Consider the following 18,188-nt stretch of genomic DNA (forward strand, 5'->3'; position numbering starts at 1 on the left):
CCAGCAGTATGTGGATCGAGAACTACCAGAAGTACAGGCAGGGTTTCGAAGAGGCAGAAGAACTAGAGATCAAATTACCAACATACGCTAGATCATGGAGAAAGCTAGAGAGTACCAGAAAAACATCTACTTCTGCTTCATTGACTATGCTAAAGCCTTTGATTGTGTAGATCATAACAAACTGTGGCAAGTTCTTAAAGAGATGGGCATACCAGACCATCTTATTTGTCTCTTGAGAAACCTATATGTGGGCCAAAAAGCAACAGTGAGAACTGGACACGGAACCACTGATTGGTTCAAAATTGGGAAAGGAGTCCGGCAAGGCTGTATACTGTTGCCCTGCCTATTTCACTTATATGCAGAGCACATCATGAGAAAGGCAGGGCTAGATGAATCAAAAGTTGGAATTAAGATTGCCGGGAGAAATATCAACAACCTAAGATATACAGATGATACCGCTCTAATGGCAGAAAGTGAAGAACTAAAGAGCCTCTTGTTGCGGTTGAAGAAGGAAAGTGCAAAGGTTGGGTTGAAACTTAACATTAAGAAAACCAAAATCATGGCATCCGGCCCTCTCAATTTCTGGCAAATAGATGGGGGGGAAATGGAGGTAGTGACAGATTTTATTTTCCTGGGCTCCAAGATCACTGCAAATGGGGACTGTAGCCAAGAAATTAAAAGAAGCTTGCTCCTGGGTAGAAAAGCCATGGCAAAGCTAGACAGCACACTAAAAAACAGAGACATCACCCTGTCAACAAAAATGCGTATAGTCAAGGCTATGGTCTTCCCAGTTGCAATGTATGGCAGTGAAAGTTGGACCATAAGAAAGGCTGAGCGCCAGAGAATTGAGGCCTTTGAACTATGGTGCTGGAGAAGACTCCTGTGAGTCCCTTGGACTGCAAGGCGATCAAACTGGTCAGTCCTAGAGGAAATCAACCCTGACTGCTCTTTAGAAGGCCAGATCCTGAAGTTGAAACTCAAATACCTTGGCCACCTAATGATAAGGAAGGACTCACTGGAGAAGAGCCTAATGCTGGGAAAGGTTGAGGGTAAAAGAAGATAGGGACGACAGAGGATGAGGTGGCTGGATGGAGTCACTGAAGCAGTAGGTGTGAGCTTAAATGAACTCCAGAAGATGGTAGAGGACAGGAAGGCCTGGAGGAACATTGTCCATGGGGTCACGATGGGTCAGACACGACTTCGCAGCTAACAACAACTTAAAAGCTAGCCACTTAAAAGGAGTTTCTGGATGACAATCTGAAAAAAGTTATATTTGCCTCCAGCATCTCTATCCACATTTTTTGCCCTTAAAGGAATATTTCTGTATATGATTATAGGCTCCTGAAATTGTAACCATTAAAGATCATTATCCCCTACCTCTTCAGACATACTGGATCGCCTTCAAATAACATGCGTTTTCAAAAAATTGGACTTGAGAGGCAATACAATTAATTGAAATGAAAGAGGGTCATGAATGCTTAATTATCTTTAATACTGGGTATGGCAAGTTTGGAAACACAGTGATGCCCTTGGTTAAATTGATTAAATTGGGCATACTTGGTTAATTATGACATGGTCTTCTCCAGGTTATTTAAATATATTTAGATATGTTGAATAAATATGTAGACATATATCTGCGTTTCCCCGAAAAAAGACCCAGTCTTATATATATTTTTTTGCCTCAAAAAGAGGCACTGGGTCTTATTTTCAGGTGATGTCTTACCTTAGGACTACCACAGCAAGGCCTCCCATGCTCTGAAACCTGTCGCACTGCTGCTTGACCTCTTCAGCGACTACTTGCCACCACTTGCGCCCGGATACCACATGGTGCATTTTCCCAGTGCTGCCAGTTGCAGCAGGATGCTGCATGGTACTTCATGCCAGTGTTGCCAGTTGTGGCAGGAGGCTGTGTAGTGCTTCAGGCCATTTGTAGGAGGCTGCATGGTGCTTCGGGCCATTGCTGCCACTCGTGGCAGGACACCACACGGTGCTTCAGGCTGTTTCTACTGATCCTGGCAAGGGGCTGCATGGTGCTTTAAGCCGTTTGCAGGAGGCTGTGTGGTGCTTTGGTGGCAACAGCCTGAAACGCCACGCGGCATCCTGCTGCAACCAGAGGCAATGGCCCGAAGCACCATGCGGCCTCCTGCAAATGGCCTGAAGCCCCACACAGTATCCAGCCTTGACTGGCAGTAACGGTCCAAAGCACCATGCGGCCTCCTGCAAACAGCCCAAAGCTCCATGCGGCCTCCTGCCATGAGGAGCAGCAATGGCCTGAAGCACTACACGGTGTCCTGTCATGACTAGTGGCAACTACGTGAGGCACCATGGGGCCTCCTGCCATAAGGAGCAACAATGGCGCAACAAGCCACACAATGTGACAAGTGTCACGGTGTAGGAGGCCTGATTGTGGTCCTACTGGTAAGGTAAGCAGGTGTGGGGTGCATGGGACAGCTCTACCACCGTACCCCTGCCCTAGCTTGATTTTTAGGCTCACCACAAAACTAGGACTTATTTTCGGGGTAGGTCTTATATTAGGTAAAGGTAAAGGTTCCCCCGCAAATGCGTGCTAGTCGTTTCCAACTCTAAGGGCCGGTGCTCATCTCCGTTTCAAAGCCGAAGAGCCAGTGCTTGTCCAAGGACGTCTCCGTGGTCATTTGGCCAATATGACTAGACGCCAAAGGTGCACGAAATGCTGTTACCTTCCCACTGTAGTGGTCCCTATTTTTCTATTTGCATTTTTACATGCTTTCGAACTGCTAGGTTGGCAGAAGCTGGGACGAGTAACAGGCGCTCACTCTGTTACGCAGCACTCAGGATTCGACCCGCCAAACTGCCGACCTTCTGATCAACAAGCTCAGCATCCTAACCCACTGAGCCACTGCGTCCCTGGTCTTATATTAGGCCCACCCCAAAAAATCAAGCCGGGGCTTGTTTTTTGGGTAGGTCTTACTTTTGGGGAAACACTATTTGGATGACACACTAAAAGACTCATCTTTGCATGAGATTCACCATAAAAATATCTTAGGTACTGTAAACAAAACTATTTGCTAAAATGTAAAAATGTGTGTTTGATTCCCTCAATTGGATTATTAGGGCTATAAAAACTCTACAGAAGGAATACAAATAATCCTACATAAATTCAATCTGTGCAAGCATAAGAGGCATCTATAAATATAAAGATATTCGGGTCTTTGCAAATTCTTTTGGAAAGTTCTTTCCCAATTTTGCAGAATGTTCAAGATATCTGCCATAACTCCTAAGGAAAAGACATAAATTCAAATGGTCTACCTAAGAGCAACCTGCATTTTAGGAACTGAAAATCAGTTTTCCAGTTGCTCCAGACTCACCCCTATCCCTTCACAGTGCAAACAGATACATGAGGCACCATTCTCCTTCAGTCATGGAAAGAAGAAGATGAAGATCTCCTGCCATCTGTGTTCCATTCCAGATTGCTTCTCCCAGCTGAAAGGAACAATGACATTTTCATTAAAAGAGTTGCTTGTGATAATAGCAGCTTTCCTAAAAGAGGCATTTAAAAGGAGCAATCCATCAAATAGAGGTACACAGGAAGACATTCAAAAGTTTTTCTTTTGTTTCAGTTTAAGAATTGAAACACCTCTCACATTCAGGATCACAAAACAAAATACCATATGTATTAATACCTGAATATAATATTCCATGTATATCCCTCCTTATCACTATCCTAAAGCCAAGTAACCTTTGCCTTGGCTGCTGTGTGCATTTTGTGTTATGATGGAAATTTGATTTTAATATATTCTATTATTGTTTAAGGAACGTGGTGGCTCAGTGGGTTAGGACGCTGAGCCTGTCGATCAGAAGGTCGGCAATTTGGCGGGTCGAATCCCGAGTGCCGCGTAACAGAGTGAGCGCCTGTTACTCGTCCCAGCTTCTGCCAACCTAGCAGTTTGAAAGCCTGTAAAAATGCAAGTAGAAAAATAGGGACCACTACAGCGGGAAGGTAACAGCGTTCCGTGCGCCTTTGGCATCTAGTCATGCCGGCCACATGACCACAGAGACGTCCTCGGACAAGCGCTGGCTCTTCAGCTTTGAAATGGAGATGAGCACCGGCCCCTAGAGTTGGAAACGACTAGCACACATGTGCGGGGGAACCTTTACCTATTATTGTTTACCATCCAGAGTCACTTGTTGAGGTGGGCAGCCATACAAATTGAATGAATGAGTAAATAAATAAATAAATAAAATAAACTTTGTCCCTCTTCAGAGAAAAGACCCTTGACTAGGGCGTTGTTTTCTGCTTAATTGTTTGTTTCGTGTTAAACTCTTTTTATCTGGATGTTGGCTGCTGGAGAAGATGTGTTCTGGTCTTTTTGTTTCCTTCACAGCTTTTTTATTGTCTTTTATTGTCTTTTGAATGGTGTTAGACTTCCGGAGAAAAAAGGAGGAACCTGCCCCACTTTACATCGGGGAGGACTGTGTGGAGAGTTTCCTCCTTTAAATTTCTGGGAGTCTACCTCTGTGAAGATCTGACCTGGAAAGTTAATACAACCCAGGTGGCCAGTGTTGTGACTCAGGGTCAGCCTGTGGGTCCGACAGCCGGCTCCGATGTATCGGAGGACTCAGATGTGGGGGAGGAGGGAAACGAACCGGCTGATGATGATTTGGAGACTTTGCAGAGTCCTCAGCCGGGAACCTCTGCTCAGCTGTGTGAGCCCGAGAGTGCGGAGGATGATGACCCACAGCTGGCCCTGTTCAAGGACGCCCGACGCAGGAGGCAGTCGAGCAGGGACAAACAAAGGAAGGCTATGGGACTCCTCGGGAGGAGGCACAGGGAGACCACGCCCTGAGCTCTCTATAAAAGGAGTGTTTGGGGAGGGGCTGGTTGCTGAAAGCAACTCTTTTGCTTGAGAAGATAAGCTCTTGTGTGTTTACTATTAAATCTTGGCAGAAGCCTTTTAGCCTTGGACGCTTTCCAGTCTCTTCTTTTGATTAGGGGTGCGAGAAGAGGGCTGGTTCCGAACAGTTTGCTTTCAGCCACCCACCCCTTAATACTACAATGGAGCAGCTTCTTGCCGAGAATGCCCAGCTCAACCAGCAACTCACCTTGCTGGCCACTCAGGTGGCACAACTGCAGGCTCAGGTACATGCTGCCCCCCCACCCAGGAGGAAATGTCAGATAGCTATGCCGGATAAATTTGCTGGTAAACCAGAACTGTTTCCTGCCTTCCTGGGACAATGCCAGCTTTCTATCAGCGTGAGAGCAGCTGATTTCCCCACTGACCGAGATAAGGTGGGATTCGTGTTGAGCCTTCTGTCGGGAGATGCAGCTCGTTGGGGCACGCCTCTGTTGGCACAGCCTAGCCCTTTGTTGGATAACTTTGGGGGGTTTTGTGACCATATGCGCCTCATGTACGAGGACCCGATTAAGGCGCAGACCGCCACCCGACGCCTGAAAGCTTTGAGGCAGGGTCAGCGCCCTCTACAGGCCTATATCAGCGATTTCCGGCTGCTTAGCCAGGATTCCGCCTGGAATGAGGCTGCGCTCGTGGATGCCTTTCAGGATGGCTTGTCAGAGGAGATGTTGGATGAGCTGGCCCGCGTGGACATTCCCTCAGACCTGAATGGGCTGATCCATCTTTGTCTGCGGATCGATGCCCGGCTGCAGCAGCGTAAGAGTCGCCGTGCCACCCCACAGACCCCTGCCGCCCCTGTTGTGCGTGAGCCCCCAGTCCAGAGGGAGGAGCCAATGGAGCTGGGTGCCGCCAGGTCCCGTCTATCGGTGACGGAAATGGACAGACGACGATCGGAGGGGTTGTGTTTTTACTGTGGGGACCCTGGACATTTGGCTGCTTCTTGCCCGAAGAAGCATCAGCGGGCGTCAGTGACCAAGCCTGCCCCGAGAAAGTCCCCTGCTTTGCTATCGGGAAACGGCCCGAGCCCGATCTAGACGGTGTGAAAGATCGGGCGACCCACAACGATCACGCCGAGCGACGCCGTTCCGACGGTGCCTGTGAACCTCCACGGCATTTGATTCTGGAGGCACGACTGATCCTCCCTGGCAAGCCAGAGGGGATTCCGGTCCATGCCTTAATTGACTCTGGGGCTACCACTAACTTTATGGATTCGGCCTTTGTGGCCAAATGGGCTGTTCCCCAGTGTCCAGTGGATCCGCCCATGCTTGTGGAGACCATCGATGGTCGAGTGCTCCTGTCCGGGCCTATCACGGCCGCCACGCAACCCGTGTGTATGGCCATCAGTACCCATGTGGAGGCCATTCAGTTCTACGTCACTTCGGATCTGCACTTCCCCGTGGTCTTGGGACTGGCGTGGCTCCGGGCGCATGATCCACAGATCTATTGGTCTCAGAACTTGGTCACCTTCCCAAGTTTGCAGTGCGTGGACCACACCCGCCATATCTGTGCCGGCCAGGTGGAGGGTTCCCCAGGGGTTTCCTTGCCTCCCGAACTGTCCGACTTTGCTGACGTGTTCAGCGAGTCAGAGGCGGACCAATTACCCCCGCACAGGCCCTACGACTGCTCCATTGACCTAGTCCCTGATGCGCCTCTCCCGGTGGGGCGTTTGTACTCCATGTCGGAGCCCGAGTTGGCTGCATTGCGGGACTTCCTGACAAAGAACTTGGCTCGTGGTTTCATCCGGCCCTCGTCCTCGCCAGTGTCTGCGCCCGTGCTCTTCGTCAAAAAGAAGTCGGGCGAGTTACGGCTTTGCTGTGACTACCGGAAACTCAACGCTATCACGGTGCGTAACCGCTACCCGCTGCCCCTCATCCCCGAGCTCTTGGACCGACTCCGGGAGGCTAAGATCTTCACGAAACTGGACCTGCGTGGAGCTTACAACCTCGTCAGGGTTCGGCCGGGTGATGAGTGGAAGACGGCGTTTGGTACTCGCTATGGACATTTCGAGTACACGGTGATGCCGTTTGGCCTGACCAACGCCCCCGCTGTGTTTCAGCATTTTATGAACGACATCTTTCGGGATCTGTTGGACCAGTTTGTTGTGATTTACCTGGACGACATCCTGATTTACTCCCCGTCGCGTGAAGCGCATCATCAGCATCTCCGTCAGGTCCTGCAGCGCCTCCGGAAACATCGGCTGTTTGCCAAGTTGGAGAAGTGCCAGTTCTACCAGGTGACCATTGATTTCTTGGGCCACCGCATTTCTCCTGAGGGCATCGCCATGGATCCAAGTAAAGTTGAGTCGTTGCAGAGTTGGCAACCCCCGCGTCGCGTGAAGGATATTCAGCGACTTCTTGGATTTGCCAACTACTATCGGACATTCATCCCTGGCTTTGCTGCCTTGACAGCCCCCCTCACCCGGCTCCTGCAGAAGAAGACTCGGTTCCAGTGGAACGCCCCCGAACAACAGGCGTTCCAAGCTTTGAAGGACGCCTTCATGAAGGAGCCCATCTTGAAGCATCCTGACCCGCAACGGCCGTTTGTCGTGGAGGCGGACGCCTCCGACATTGCCATTGGGGCCGTGTTGCTCCAGGCAGCGACGCCCAACGGTACCCTTTTCCCTTGCGCGTATCACTCTCGGAAATTGAATCCCTCGGAGCGCAACTATACCATCTGGGAGAAGGAGCTGCTGGCCATCAAGGCGGCGTTCGAGGCTTGGAGGCATCATCTGGAGGGGGCGCGGCATCAAATCGAGGTCCGGACGGACCACAAGAATCTGGAAAGCCTGCAGACCGCTCGGAATTTGAACCAACGCCAGATCCGGTGGTCCCTCTTCTTTGCGAGGTTTGACTTCCGGGTGCGGTACATACCAAGCGGGCACAACCAGAGAGCGGATGCTCTGTCCAGGAAGCCCGAGTACACCCGAGTGGAAGACAAGCTTCCGCCCAGGACCGTGATCCCCGTCGAGTCTTTTGCTGCGGTGCGGGAGCCGGTGGATATACGGGCTCGGATCCGGGAGGCGCAGCAGCAGGAGGCGTGGGTGGCTCAGCGGAAGGAAGAGGTGGGGCCAGATTCGCCTTGGTCGGTCACGGATGGACTCCTGTATTATCGTGACCGGCTCTATGTTCCAGGAGGGCCACTCAGGGGACTCGTCCTCAGCCAATGTCATGATAACCCGGCTGCGGGGCATTTTGGCCTGTTCAAGACTCTGAACCTGGTCTCCCGTACGTTCTGGTGGCCCCGAGTCCGACACGATGTCCAGTCTTATGTCACCTCCTGCGTCCCATGCAGGCAGGCCAAGTCAGCGACAGGGGCCCCGCCTGGTTTACTGCAGCCTTTGCCAACGCCCAAGAGACCCTGGGGGGCTGTGTCCATGGACTTTCTGACGGATCTACCCCCATCCTCCGGCTTCACGACAGTGTTTGTGGTGGTGGACATGTTGACCAAGATGGCGCACTTCATCCCCTGTCGCGGCTTACCGTCAGCTCGCGCCACTAGTCGCATGTTCATCCAACAGGTGTTCCGGCTGCACGGCCTTCCCGATAGAGTCGTCTCCGATAGGGGGGCCCAGTTTACAGCCCGCTTCTGGCAGGAGTTGATGCGGGCGTTGGACATTAAGGTTTGCCTCTCGTCCGCGCATCATCCTCAGACCGACGGGGGTACCGAGAAGGTCATCGGCATCTTAGAGCAGTATCTGCGCTGCTACGTTAACCTGCAGCAGGACAATTGGGTGGACTATTTGGCCATAGCCGAGTTTGCCTTTAACAACTCGCAGCACACCTCCACGCAGATGACACCGTTCTTGGCCAATGTGGGTTATCACCCCCGGTTTTTCCCCCTTTCTCCCGTGGACTCACCGGAGCCGGCAGCGAACGAATTCATGGCGGAGTTACAGGCGATCCATCGGTTGGTGCGACGGCAGCTGGAGAAGGCCAAGGCCGACTACAAGAGGTTCGCCGATCGGTCGAGAAGGGATACGCCTCCACTATCGGTGGGGGATCGGGTCTGGCTGTCCACCAGGAACCTACCATCCACTCGGCCGGCGAGGAAGCTGGACCACCGTTACCTTGGACCGTTCCCAGTCGAGGCCGTCATCAACCCGGTCGCCTATCGTTTAACTCTGCCACGTTCCCTGCGCGTGCACCCCGTCTTCCATCGGTCCTTGTTGGTCCCCGAACAACCGGCTTGTCCACTTCGCCAAGCGGAACCTCCCCCATCAGGACCTCGTGATGGCGACAGCACCCCCGAGTACGAGGTCGCCAGCATCAGGGATTCCCGCTGGCTGAAAGGTCGCTTCCAGTACCTGATCGAGTGGAAAGGGTACGGGCCGGAGGACTTCACATGGGAAGACGCGACCGCCGTTCATGCCCCTGCGTTGGTGACTGCGTTTCACGAACAGTTCCCATCCCGACCGCATCCGGATCGGCAGACCCGGGGGAAGGGCCCTGCGGTGCGGGATAGTGTTGTGACTCAGGGTCAGCCTGTGGGTCCGACAGCCGGCTCCGATGTATCGGAGGACTCAGATGTGGGGGAGGAGGGAAACGAACCGGCTGATGATGATTTGGAGACTTTGCAGAGTCCTCAGCCGGGAACCTCTGCTCAGCTGTGTGAGCCCGAGAGTGCGGAGGATGATGACCCACAGCTGGCCCTGTTCAAGGACGCCCGACGCAGGAGGCAGTCGATCAGGGACAAACAAAGGAAGGCTATGGGACTCCTCGGGAGGAGGCACAGGGAGACCACGCCCTGAGCTCTCTATAAAAGGAGTGTTTGGGGAGGGGCTGGTTGCTGAAAGCAACTCTTTTGCTTGAGAAGATAAGCTCTTGTGTGTTTACTATTAAATCTTGGCAGAAGCCTTTTAGCCTTGGACGCTTTCCAGTCTCTTCTTTTGATTAGGGGTGCGAGAAGAGGGCTGGTTCAGAACAGCCAGAAAGGCCCAACAGAGACTCCACTTCCTCAGGGTCTTGCGGAAGAACAGGGTAGAACAACGGCTAATGACCCTCTTTTACCGGTCTACTATAGAGAGCGTCCTCTCGTATGGTATTGTGGTTTGGTATGCTGGTCTGACAGCCGCGGACAGGAAAGTATTACAGAGGGTAGTGAGCACAGCACAAGACATTGTGGGCTGTCCCCTGACACCACTGGATGACATCGCCAGGGCTCGTTGCCTTGGAAGAGTGAGGAAGATTCTCAGGGATGACTCACACCCTGGACGGTATCTCTTTACTCTCCTACCATCCGGTAGGAGATATAGGAGTATAGCCAGCTGTACCAACAGGCTGAAAAATAGCTTTTATCCGTGGGCTGTTAGGCTTTTAAATGGGATATAATCTCTGTGAACTTATGCAGAATTGACTTGGGAGGCCGGTGTGTGGTGTAGTTGGTTCACATGGTGTGGTAGGATGGAGGGTTTGTTGTCACTGTGTGTTGGGGGGAGAGAGCACGGGGGGGAGGCTCAGCTAATCTCAATGTACACATGTTGTACTTTGACAATAAAGGTTTATTATTATTATAAATATGGTTTATCGCTATGTGTCTATTGATGTCTGATTTATCGAATGCGAAGCTTCTAAGTATTTCCTAGCATCTTTGCATTTGGCTTCATCTAAAATGCCAACAGTTTCTCAGTTGAAACTGGGGTTGAGTCTGTCCATGTGTTGTGAGATTAAGTAGTTTTCATTGTGTCTTCTCACTGCTAGTTAGTATTCATAGATGCCTTCTGCTAGTCATCTGCCTGTCTGTGCTACAGTCCTTACACTGTATGTTGTAAATGACTCTTGGTTTTTCTTCTTAGACTACGGTGTTTGGTTTGTTTCAGATGTTTTGGAGTGCTTTAGTTGGTTTGTGTGCTACAGTATTAGCACTTGGTCATAATAGTCTGTTGATTATTTCTGAATTTTTTAAATGTATTTTGATGTAGTATTGTCTTTTTCATAAGTTGTGCCTGTTTGCTATAGTGAGCTGAGTGGTCAGGCACTTTTTGATAAAGTTGCAGGGGTATTCATTTTGCTAGAAGATCTTGTATAGGTGGTCTGTTTCCTATTTCCTGTTTCCTAGGCTGTTGCACTGCATTTGTGCTAATCTGAGTAATGTTCTTGCACAGCTCCACTTGAGGGGGTTGGGTTGTTATTTTGGTAATGGAGCACTTGGTTTGTGTAGGTTGTTTTTCGATAGACTTGTGTTACTAATTTGCCATTGTTTCCTCTGCTGATGAGAATTTCCAGGAAGGGTAGTGTGTTGTTGTTTTCTTCTTTCCTTGTCAATATTATTCCTTTGAAGATGTTGTTTCATGTGTCTTCTCTAGTTGTTCCTATTTCTTTATGACAAAATATTATAAAATATAATTTTCTAGTGATCTAATGGAAATACTGTAGACTGATGGGCTTAGCCACCAATATCCTACACCTATTTTTATTTTGGTTTTTTTGACAAATAAGCTGCTGTACACTAAATCAAATTACTGATTTATCTGGATTAGGAATGGTTATTCTGGCATGAATCTTTTCCATTCCTGTGCTATAATACCCCTGATGATGGGATCTTTTGTATACAGTATATATTGATATGTCCACTGGAATGGGACAACTCGTCACAGCCAAAGCACTTTGGGGAAGCAGCGTCTGATTGCTTGAATGGCTTGAATTTAAATTGGTTCATAATAGGAATGACTGCTGACAAAACATGATAAGTTTAAATAATAACAGGCAAGGCAAAAATAGTGCCCAGTTTTCAAGCAATCTGTTGGACGTATTTTAGGAATTATGAGATTCGGCAAACTTCAGTGTGCTTATCTGAAATGACATGGCTGCCTTCACACAACATTCTTAACCTGATTAATGAATTAATCCATTTTCTGGGTTTACCTCATATTTTGAAATATATAAACTAAATGGTCAGGGTTTGCATGCCATATTCAGTCAACTCCCACCCCCCAAAAAACCAAAACTCTTCCCAATGTTAACATTTATTTAGCTTAGTGCATTGCATTCATGAAAGCAGTAGTTTTTAATTGACTTGGTTTATTTATGGATTAGATTTCTATCCCACCTTTCATTCAGAGGCTCAAGGCAGCCTACATAACATTCCTAACCCTCCAGCAACAAGTCTTTTGAGTTTGGTTGGGCTGGGAGAGAGTGTGATTGGCCCCAGATAACCTCTGTGGTTGAGGGTGATCACAGAACAAGATGGGTACATAGGAATTGGAGTGTTGACAGATGCCTAATAATATCCCTGGGGTGTCTGCAGAGAGTGATTGAAAAAAAGCCTCTAAATGGCGGCTATGGTATCCTTGAGCCTTCCTCAGTGATGGATACCATGCAATGATTTAGGAGAAAGTGGGGGAGAGAAAAGAGGTGACAAAAAACGTTATTCCCCATTGAATTGTTCCATGGCCAGTTGGCCACATTGAGTCGGCTGGGGAGAATCAGACAGGACAAGTCAACCATGGTGAGTCGGCCACAGCGAGTTGTCTTAGACCCATGTGCACTGGGCTTTTCACATTCCCCTTATTCATCAGCAGTGATAAACATGCTTTATATTAATACATGATTTATGATTAAAGTGCAGCTTTAATTCCTAACATCCCTGAACAGGTGAAAGGGCTGGAGGAATATTTAAGAACTGAGAAATACCAAACTGTGGCATCTATGTGAGTCTTATATGTTAGTCCTACAGCTAGAAGAGCAAATAGAATTTGAATACAGGTAGTCCTCAACTTACAATAGTTTATTTAGTGACCATTCAGAGTTACAACAGCATTGAAAAAAATGACTTATGACTTATGTTTTTCATATTTATGACTGTTACAGCATCTCCATGGTCATGTGATCAAAATTTAGATGCTTGGCAACTGACTCATATTTATGACGGATGCAGTGTCTCAGCATCACGCGATCCCCTTTTGCAACCGTCTGACAAGTAATGTCAATAGGCAAGCCAGATTCATTTAATAACTGTGTTACTAACTTAACAACTGCAGTGATTCACTTAACAACAGTGGCAAGAAAGATCATAAAATGGGGAAAAAATTCAGTTAACAACTTTCTCATTTAGCAACAGAAATTTGGGGCTCAATTTTCATAAATCAAGGACTACCTGTATCATAAACTCTTCAGTTTATGAGTGCTTAGGAGAAACAATTCATTCAGTGAGTTTGGGGGCTATATATTCCAAAAGTCTATAATAGTAAATTAATCAATTTTCTCAAATTATTTAGCTGTGCTGTCATTTCCTGCTATCTTGTACTTTTATGTTCATGTTCTAAGCTAGGAATGGTACAAAGTGATTGGTCTAGTAATCTCATCCATCTTCTGACTAGTTATTAGATAATAAATAGTACCTGTTTAATTTGACCGTTTCCCCAATATTCCTTTCAAATTGTTCACTCTATATCTTTGTTGTAGCTTCCTGCTGGGTATCCATACAGAGACCAGGTCAAGTGCTTTGTGTTAGATGGCTGATAAGAGAACCTGAGATTAGGGGTTAATTTATTTTCTCGTAACAAAATATTTCTACAGTAGAAGGAGGGGCTATTAGGTTGGTATCAGTGAGCAAAGAACTCGTGGAAGAACCATGTGAAAAAGAACTAGAATGGAAGAGTGTGAAACAACTAGAAAAGTAAAATGCATTTAAACAGTGTTGCAGTGTTGTAGATTTGTAACTGGATATTGCTAGGGAAATTAACTGGCTAGTTGATGGGAGGTTGACAAGTTATTAAGTTTGTAGGTTTGTAATCTGCTTGTGCTTGTGATGACAGTCTGATTTGATATCACAGCAGCCCACAGACTGTTCCTATCCTTTAAAATATACCCTGAGTGAGTTAATGACTTTGATGAAAAATCTACTCCATGACTTCAGTATCCAATGACTTCATCCTCTTTTTTTACTCCAGAGCAACGATGCCTCAGGGAGTGCTTGGAACTGGCTATACTTCATCCCTCTCATCATTATTGGATCCTTTTTTATGCTCAACCTTGTGCTGGGGGTGCTTTCCGGGTAAGTATGTACGGTAGTACATCTGCCATTGAGGAAATGTATTAGTGCTTGTGGTAGCTTTTTTTTCAATCCTGTAAAGAAAATACAGTTTACTCTGGCAACTGGATGTCCCAAATTCTGGGTTGTTTTTTTCTGCCTTTGTATTTCTTCTGTGATGCCTTCCTGCGAACCAAGTGGTATAACAGAGACCATTCAGCATTGCTGTTCTATCTCTGTCTACAGGGAGTTTGCCAAAGAAAGGGAACGAGTAGAAAACCGGCGTGCATTTCTGAAGCTGAGAAGACAACAGCAAATTGAACGGGAGCTCAATGGCTATATGGAGTGGATCTCCAAAGCAGGCAAGTCCTATGGATCTTCTATTCTTTGTTGGCCTAGTTTATTATTTTTAATAAACTGAATTTAAAGATTATATAAAATATTAGTGTATTGTAGCCATACTTTTATGCTGCCTTTTTAACTAAAATCCACCAAAGTAGATCTAAAATAAACCAAAAACCGACAAAGAAATCCTAAGCATATCCATTAAACATTGGAATAAAAGACTATGAAAGAAAAGACCAATTACCCTCTAAGTTTTGTTTCTCAACTTGTATCTTCTGTAGGTTTCTTTTGATGATTGTAAAGTCAGTATAAAAAGTGCCCCAGGGATCTGTCCTAAACTTGGTATAATTCAGAACTTTTGTACTTTTTTCATACAATGAAGAATACTCATCAGATTTGTAGATGGTATCAAACTGAGTATGTTCTGCATTGGAAATCAGGTTCAGAAATTCAGCCAAATTAAAATAAATTGCAGCAGAGATAAATGTAAAGTTCTCTATTCCATATGTAGGGAAAGCTGGACTCAAAGTTTTGAGACTGGTTTACTACAGTACATATAGAAAGATATCAGGACAGCTTGAGATTTTATTAAGCAGATTATAAATTAAGTAACAACCAGTAGTGCAATATCAGCTAAAAAAATAGGAAGAGACATGCTAGGCTTATCTGGTCCAGCATTTTATTCCCACAGTGAATGATGACCTAGGACAATGGTGTCTTTTATGTTCCGCAGCAACGGGAACTGGTTTTCTGAATTTCCAGTCACATGGCTTCCTTGCATGACCCCAAGTTGTAGTATTTTGAAAAAAAGGGAAAAAACATTTCAATACATAACCTGTGCTTTATATATCATTTTTCTTCCTCTTTAATGTTTCCCTGGTTTTTTTTCACCATTTCCCACCTAAGTTAACAAGTTCAGACCTTGTAACATTTAATTAGAGAAAACCTCTTCAGTTCCTTGATGATTTGGCTGCTCTTTTCTAGCTTTATTCTTAACAAGTACAGATACCCAAATTATAGTTAGGTGCAGTCCGCCATTCAGCCTGAAATAAGGTTGTAACTATTCTGAAACCAAGGCTTAATTTAGATTAACCTCCTTTAGTGTCTCATGATACTTGAGTTGAGATGGCAGGAGGTGGGGTAAGTAATAATGGTGAACTGGGCTTTTTAAAAGTAAATTTACTTCTGCAGCATTATCTCTATTATTTTGGCTTGGTTTTCAACTCTTTTCCTCCTGAAGATAGAATATTTTGCTTGGACTGCCAGCAATTGGAGATGGGTAGCATATTTTTCTTAATTGCAAAAGTTATGTCTTATTCAAAAATCATTACTGTACAGTATGAGCTATAAACCTAGCGCTGAGATTCAAATTGGCATGAGGTTAACATTTCTAGTTTCTTTTGTAGAAGTACTTAAGTAGAAGTTGCTGGCTACCCACTTGTATGGTGAGGCAGAGAATTCATGCCTTGATACAATATTAAAATATTCTATGTTGGTGACCTTCCTGAATAACATAATACAGAATAATAGAGTTGAAAGTGACCTTGGACATTTTCTAGTCCAACCCACTAGTCAAGCAGGAGACCTCTGCCATTCCGGACAAATGGCTGTCCAATCTGTTCTTGTTGTATATGTTAGTTTTGTATTTAGCTGGATTCTGAACTGGAATAGAATGTTTTATCAAAAAGCGTTTTACACCAATTATTGCTACCACTCACTTGGAAAGAGGTGGTATATTCCTTTATTTCCAGAGGTATAGCTTTTCTTATAATAAAACTCTGGTGTTATATTTATTTTAATGTTTTTAACATGCTACTTTTAATCACAAAATAGGCCTCCAAGATAATGCACAGAAATAAGCTAATACAATAACAGAATACACTGATTTATTTATTTAGGCTTCTATGTAGTTCCAGTCAGTCTTATTCTGGGTGACTTAAGTATTTTCCATTACAGTAAGTGTTGTGTAGCCGGTTCTTTGCAGGCAATAAGTGAGACGGAAGGTTGCAAACAGGAACATGCTTTATTTAGGCAAACAGGAACAGAACTGAAACAGAGGCTGCTGTGCAGCTACTTATACAGTTGGCCACTACACGGTGGCCAATAGGTTTAAAGGAACCCACTCCCGCCCCAAATCATCCAATGATCTTCTTGGAGACAAGTCTGGCAAGTCAGTGACCATTACACAGACACACCATTGAGCAACCTTAAGCAGCATTCAAACAGACGTGTGAATCAGTTCAAGTACAAATCCCAATACATTGCAATAAGTTTGTTAAACAATATGTTGATGAAGATTCACAATCATCCACGTAGAGGTTTCTGAAAGTTGAATCATGGCAACTGCACCTCATTTCTAATTAGTTTAAAATGTTTCACTGCTTATCCAAATAGCTTCTTAGTCTAAGCAAGTTGGTTAAGGGGACCCCCTATACGTGTGTCCTCCAGGGAGGTTTCATTCTTACTAATCTGGGTTGTCTCATTAGGTGAGTAGGCAGAGAGACTATGAGATGTAAATGTTCCAACTCCTAAACCCTTTACCCTATGTGGGTGATTAAATGTGACCTCTCTTGTGAACCTGTGAACCTGTGAAGATACACGAACCTTCAAAGGAAGATTAAAACCACTTTAGGACCACTTAGGATCAATGAGCCTATCCAGATTAGTAAGAATTGAAAGAGGACATAAGTATATGGAGTCCGCTTAACCAACTTGCTCAGACTGAAGAAGCTACTTGGATAAGCAGTGAAACATTTTAAACTAATTAGAAATGAGGTGCAATTGCCATGAACTCAACTTCCAGACTTTGTTAAACACAGACCAATATAAAGAAAAAAACAGTGTTCCATCTCTGTGACACTACTAATCCAGGAGAAGATTCAGTCTACCTTCCTTATAGGCATCCCTGAACACCCAGGTCTTAGAACCTTAGAAAGGGTATGTAGCTGTTCTGGATGAGGAAGTGGTACGTATTGCACATTACTTTTATAATGTTCAAGCTTTAACTAACATATTATGGTTTTGCTATTGGGATTCAATTTAATTAAAGTTGTTTAACGGTTGAACATTTGTTTGGGATTTTTTTGTGTGCTGAAAAGAATTGCTTCGTTTTTAATTTGCAAAACATAGCACTCATCTTACAAAGATAAGCAGTGATATATTCAGTACAAATATTTTAGCATAAAAATATCTCACTGAGAATATATTTTAATTTTCCTGTGTTATTTACACAACCTTGATTATCACCACAAGGCAAGTCTAGTCCTTCCCTTTATTTTAAAAAGATTTACCTTTATTTGCCTATTAGTTTAATCATAAATATTACTAAACTAAATACTTTTGCCAAGCTATTGACTTCTGGTCCTGTGCAGTAGTGCAGCAGTCAAGGGGTTCGGGGCTCCATGCCCTTCAGCCGAATTTCTTCCTGTTAAAGGTAAAGGTAAAGTTTCCCCTGCACATATGTGCTAGTCATTTCTGACTCTAGGGGGCGTGAAGCTGCCCTGAAGAGGTGGCAAAGAAGGAAGGAAGTCCTGGAGACCATGGAGAGATGGTGGTCAGCCCGATCAGTCCAGGAGAAGCCTTCCAGAAACCAACAGGAGAAAAGCTAGCCTAACTTCAGAGGCTAGCCCAAGCTACAAGCAACCAAAGTCAAAAGCACTATTTTAAGCTGATTGTAAACAGCGTGTTTGAATTTGGGTAAGAGTATTGATTTTCTCTATCCTACTTATCAACTTTCCTGAAGAAAAAAAATCCCAAGAAGCAAAAAAACCTCTGAAAGTGAAGGAAGGGGATCTTTGCCCCACCTTTTTACTAATGGAAGCAGTGAATTAAACCTTTTATGGAGGAACAAAACATATTGAAATGAAATGAAATGACTATAAAACCTAAATTTGGATAAGTTTGAAATTGTTGAATGGTTAAGATTCTCATTTTAAAGACAATTTGTTCATTTTGAAAATTTGAAAAATAAACTGGTGCTGACAT

At 45.5% G+C, this 18,188-nt stretch overlaps 1 protein-coding gene across 1 annotated transcript in view; it reads left to right on the plus strand.

Moving 5' to 3' along the window:
* CACNA1A (calcium voltage-gated channel subunit alpha1 A) overlaps positions 1-18,188 on the plus strand; it is a gene marked incomplete at its 3' end in the record, with an annotated part of 288,487 nt that overhangs the window by 114,167 nt on the left and 156,132 nt on the right. Inside the window, exons 7-8 of the mRNA XM_081320424.1 lie at positions 13,780-13,883; positions 14,106-14,221. Of these exons, the coding sequence (XP_081176550.1) occupies positions 13,780-13,883; positions 14,106-14,221 (220 nt within the window). The remainder of the gene's footprint in view (positions 1-13,779; positions 13,884-14,105; positions 14,222-18,188) is intronic.

The sequence above is a fragment of the Vipera berus genome (assembly GCF_964194415.1).
Source record: "Vipera berus genome assembly, chromosome: 2".
Taxonomy (NCBI): domain Eukaryota; kingdom Metazoa; phylum Chordata; class Lepidosauria; order Squamata; family Viperidae; genus Vipera; species Vipera berus.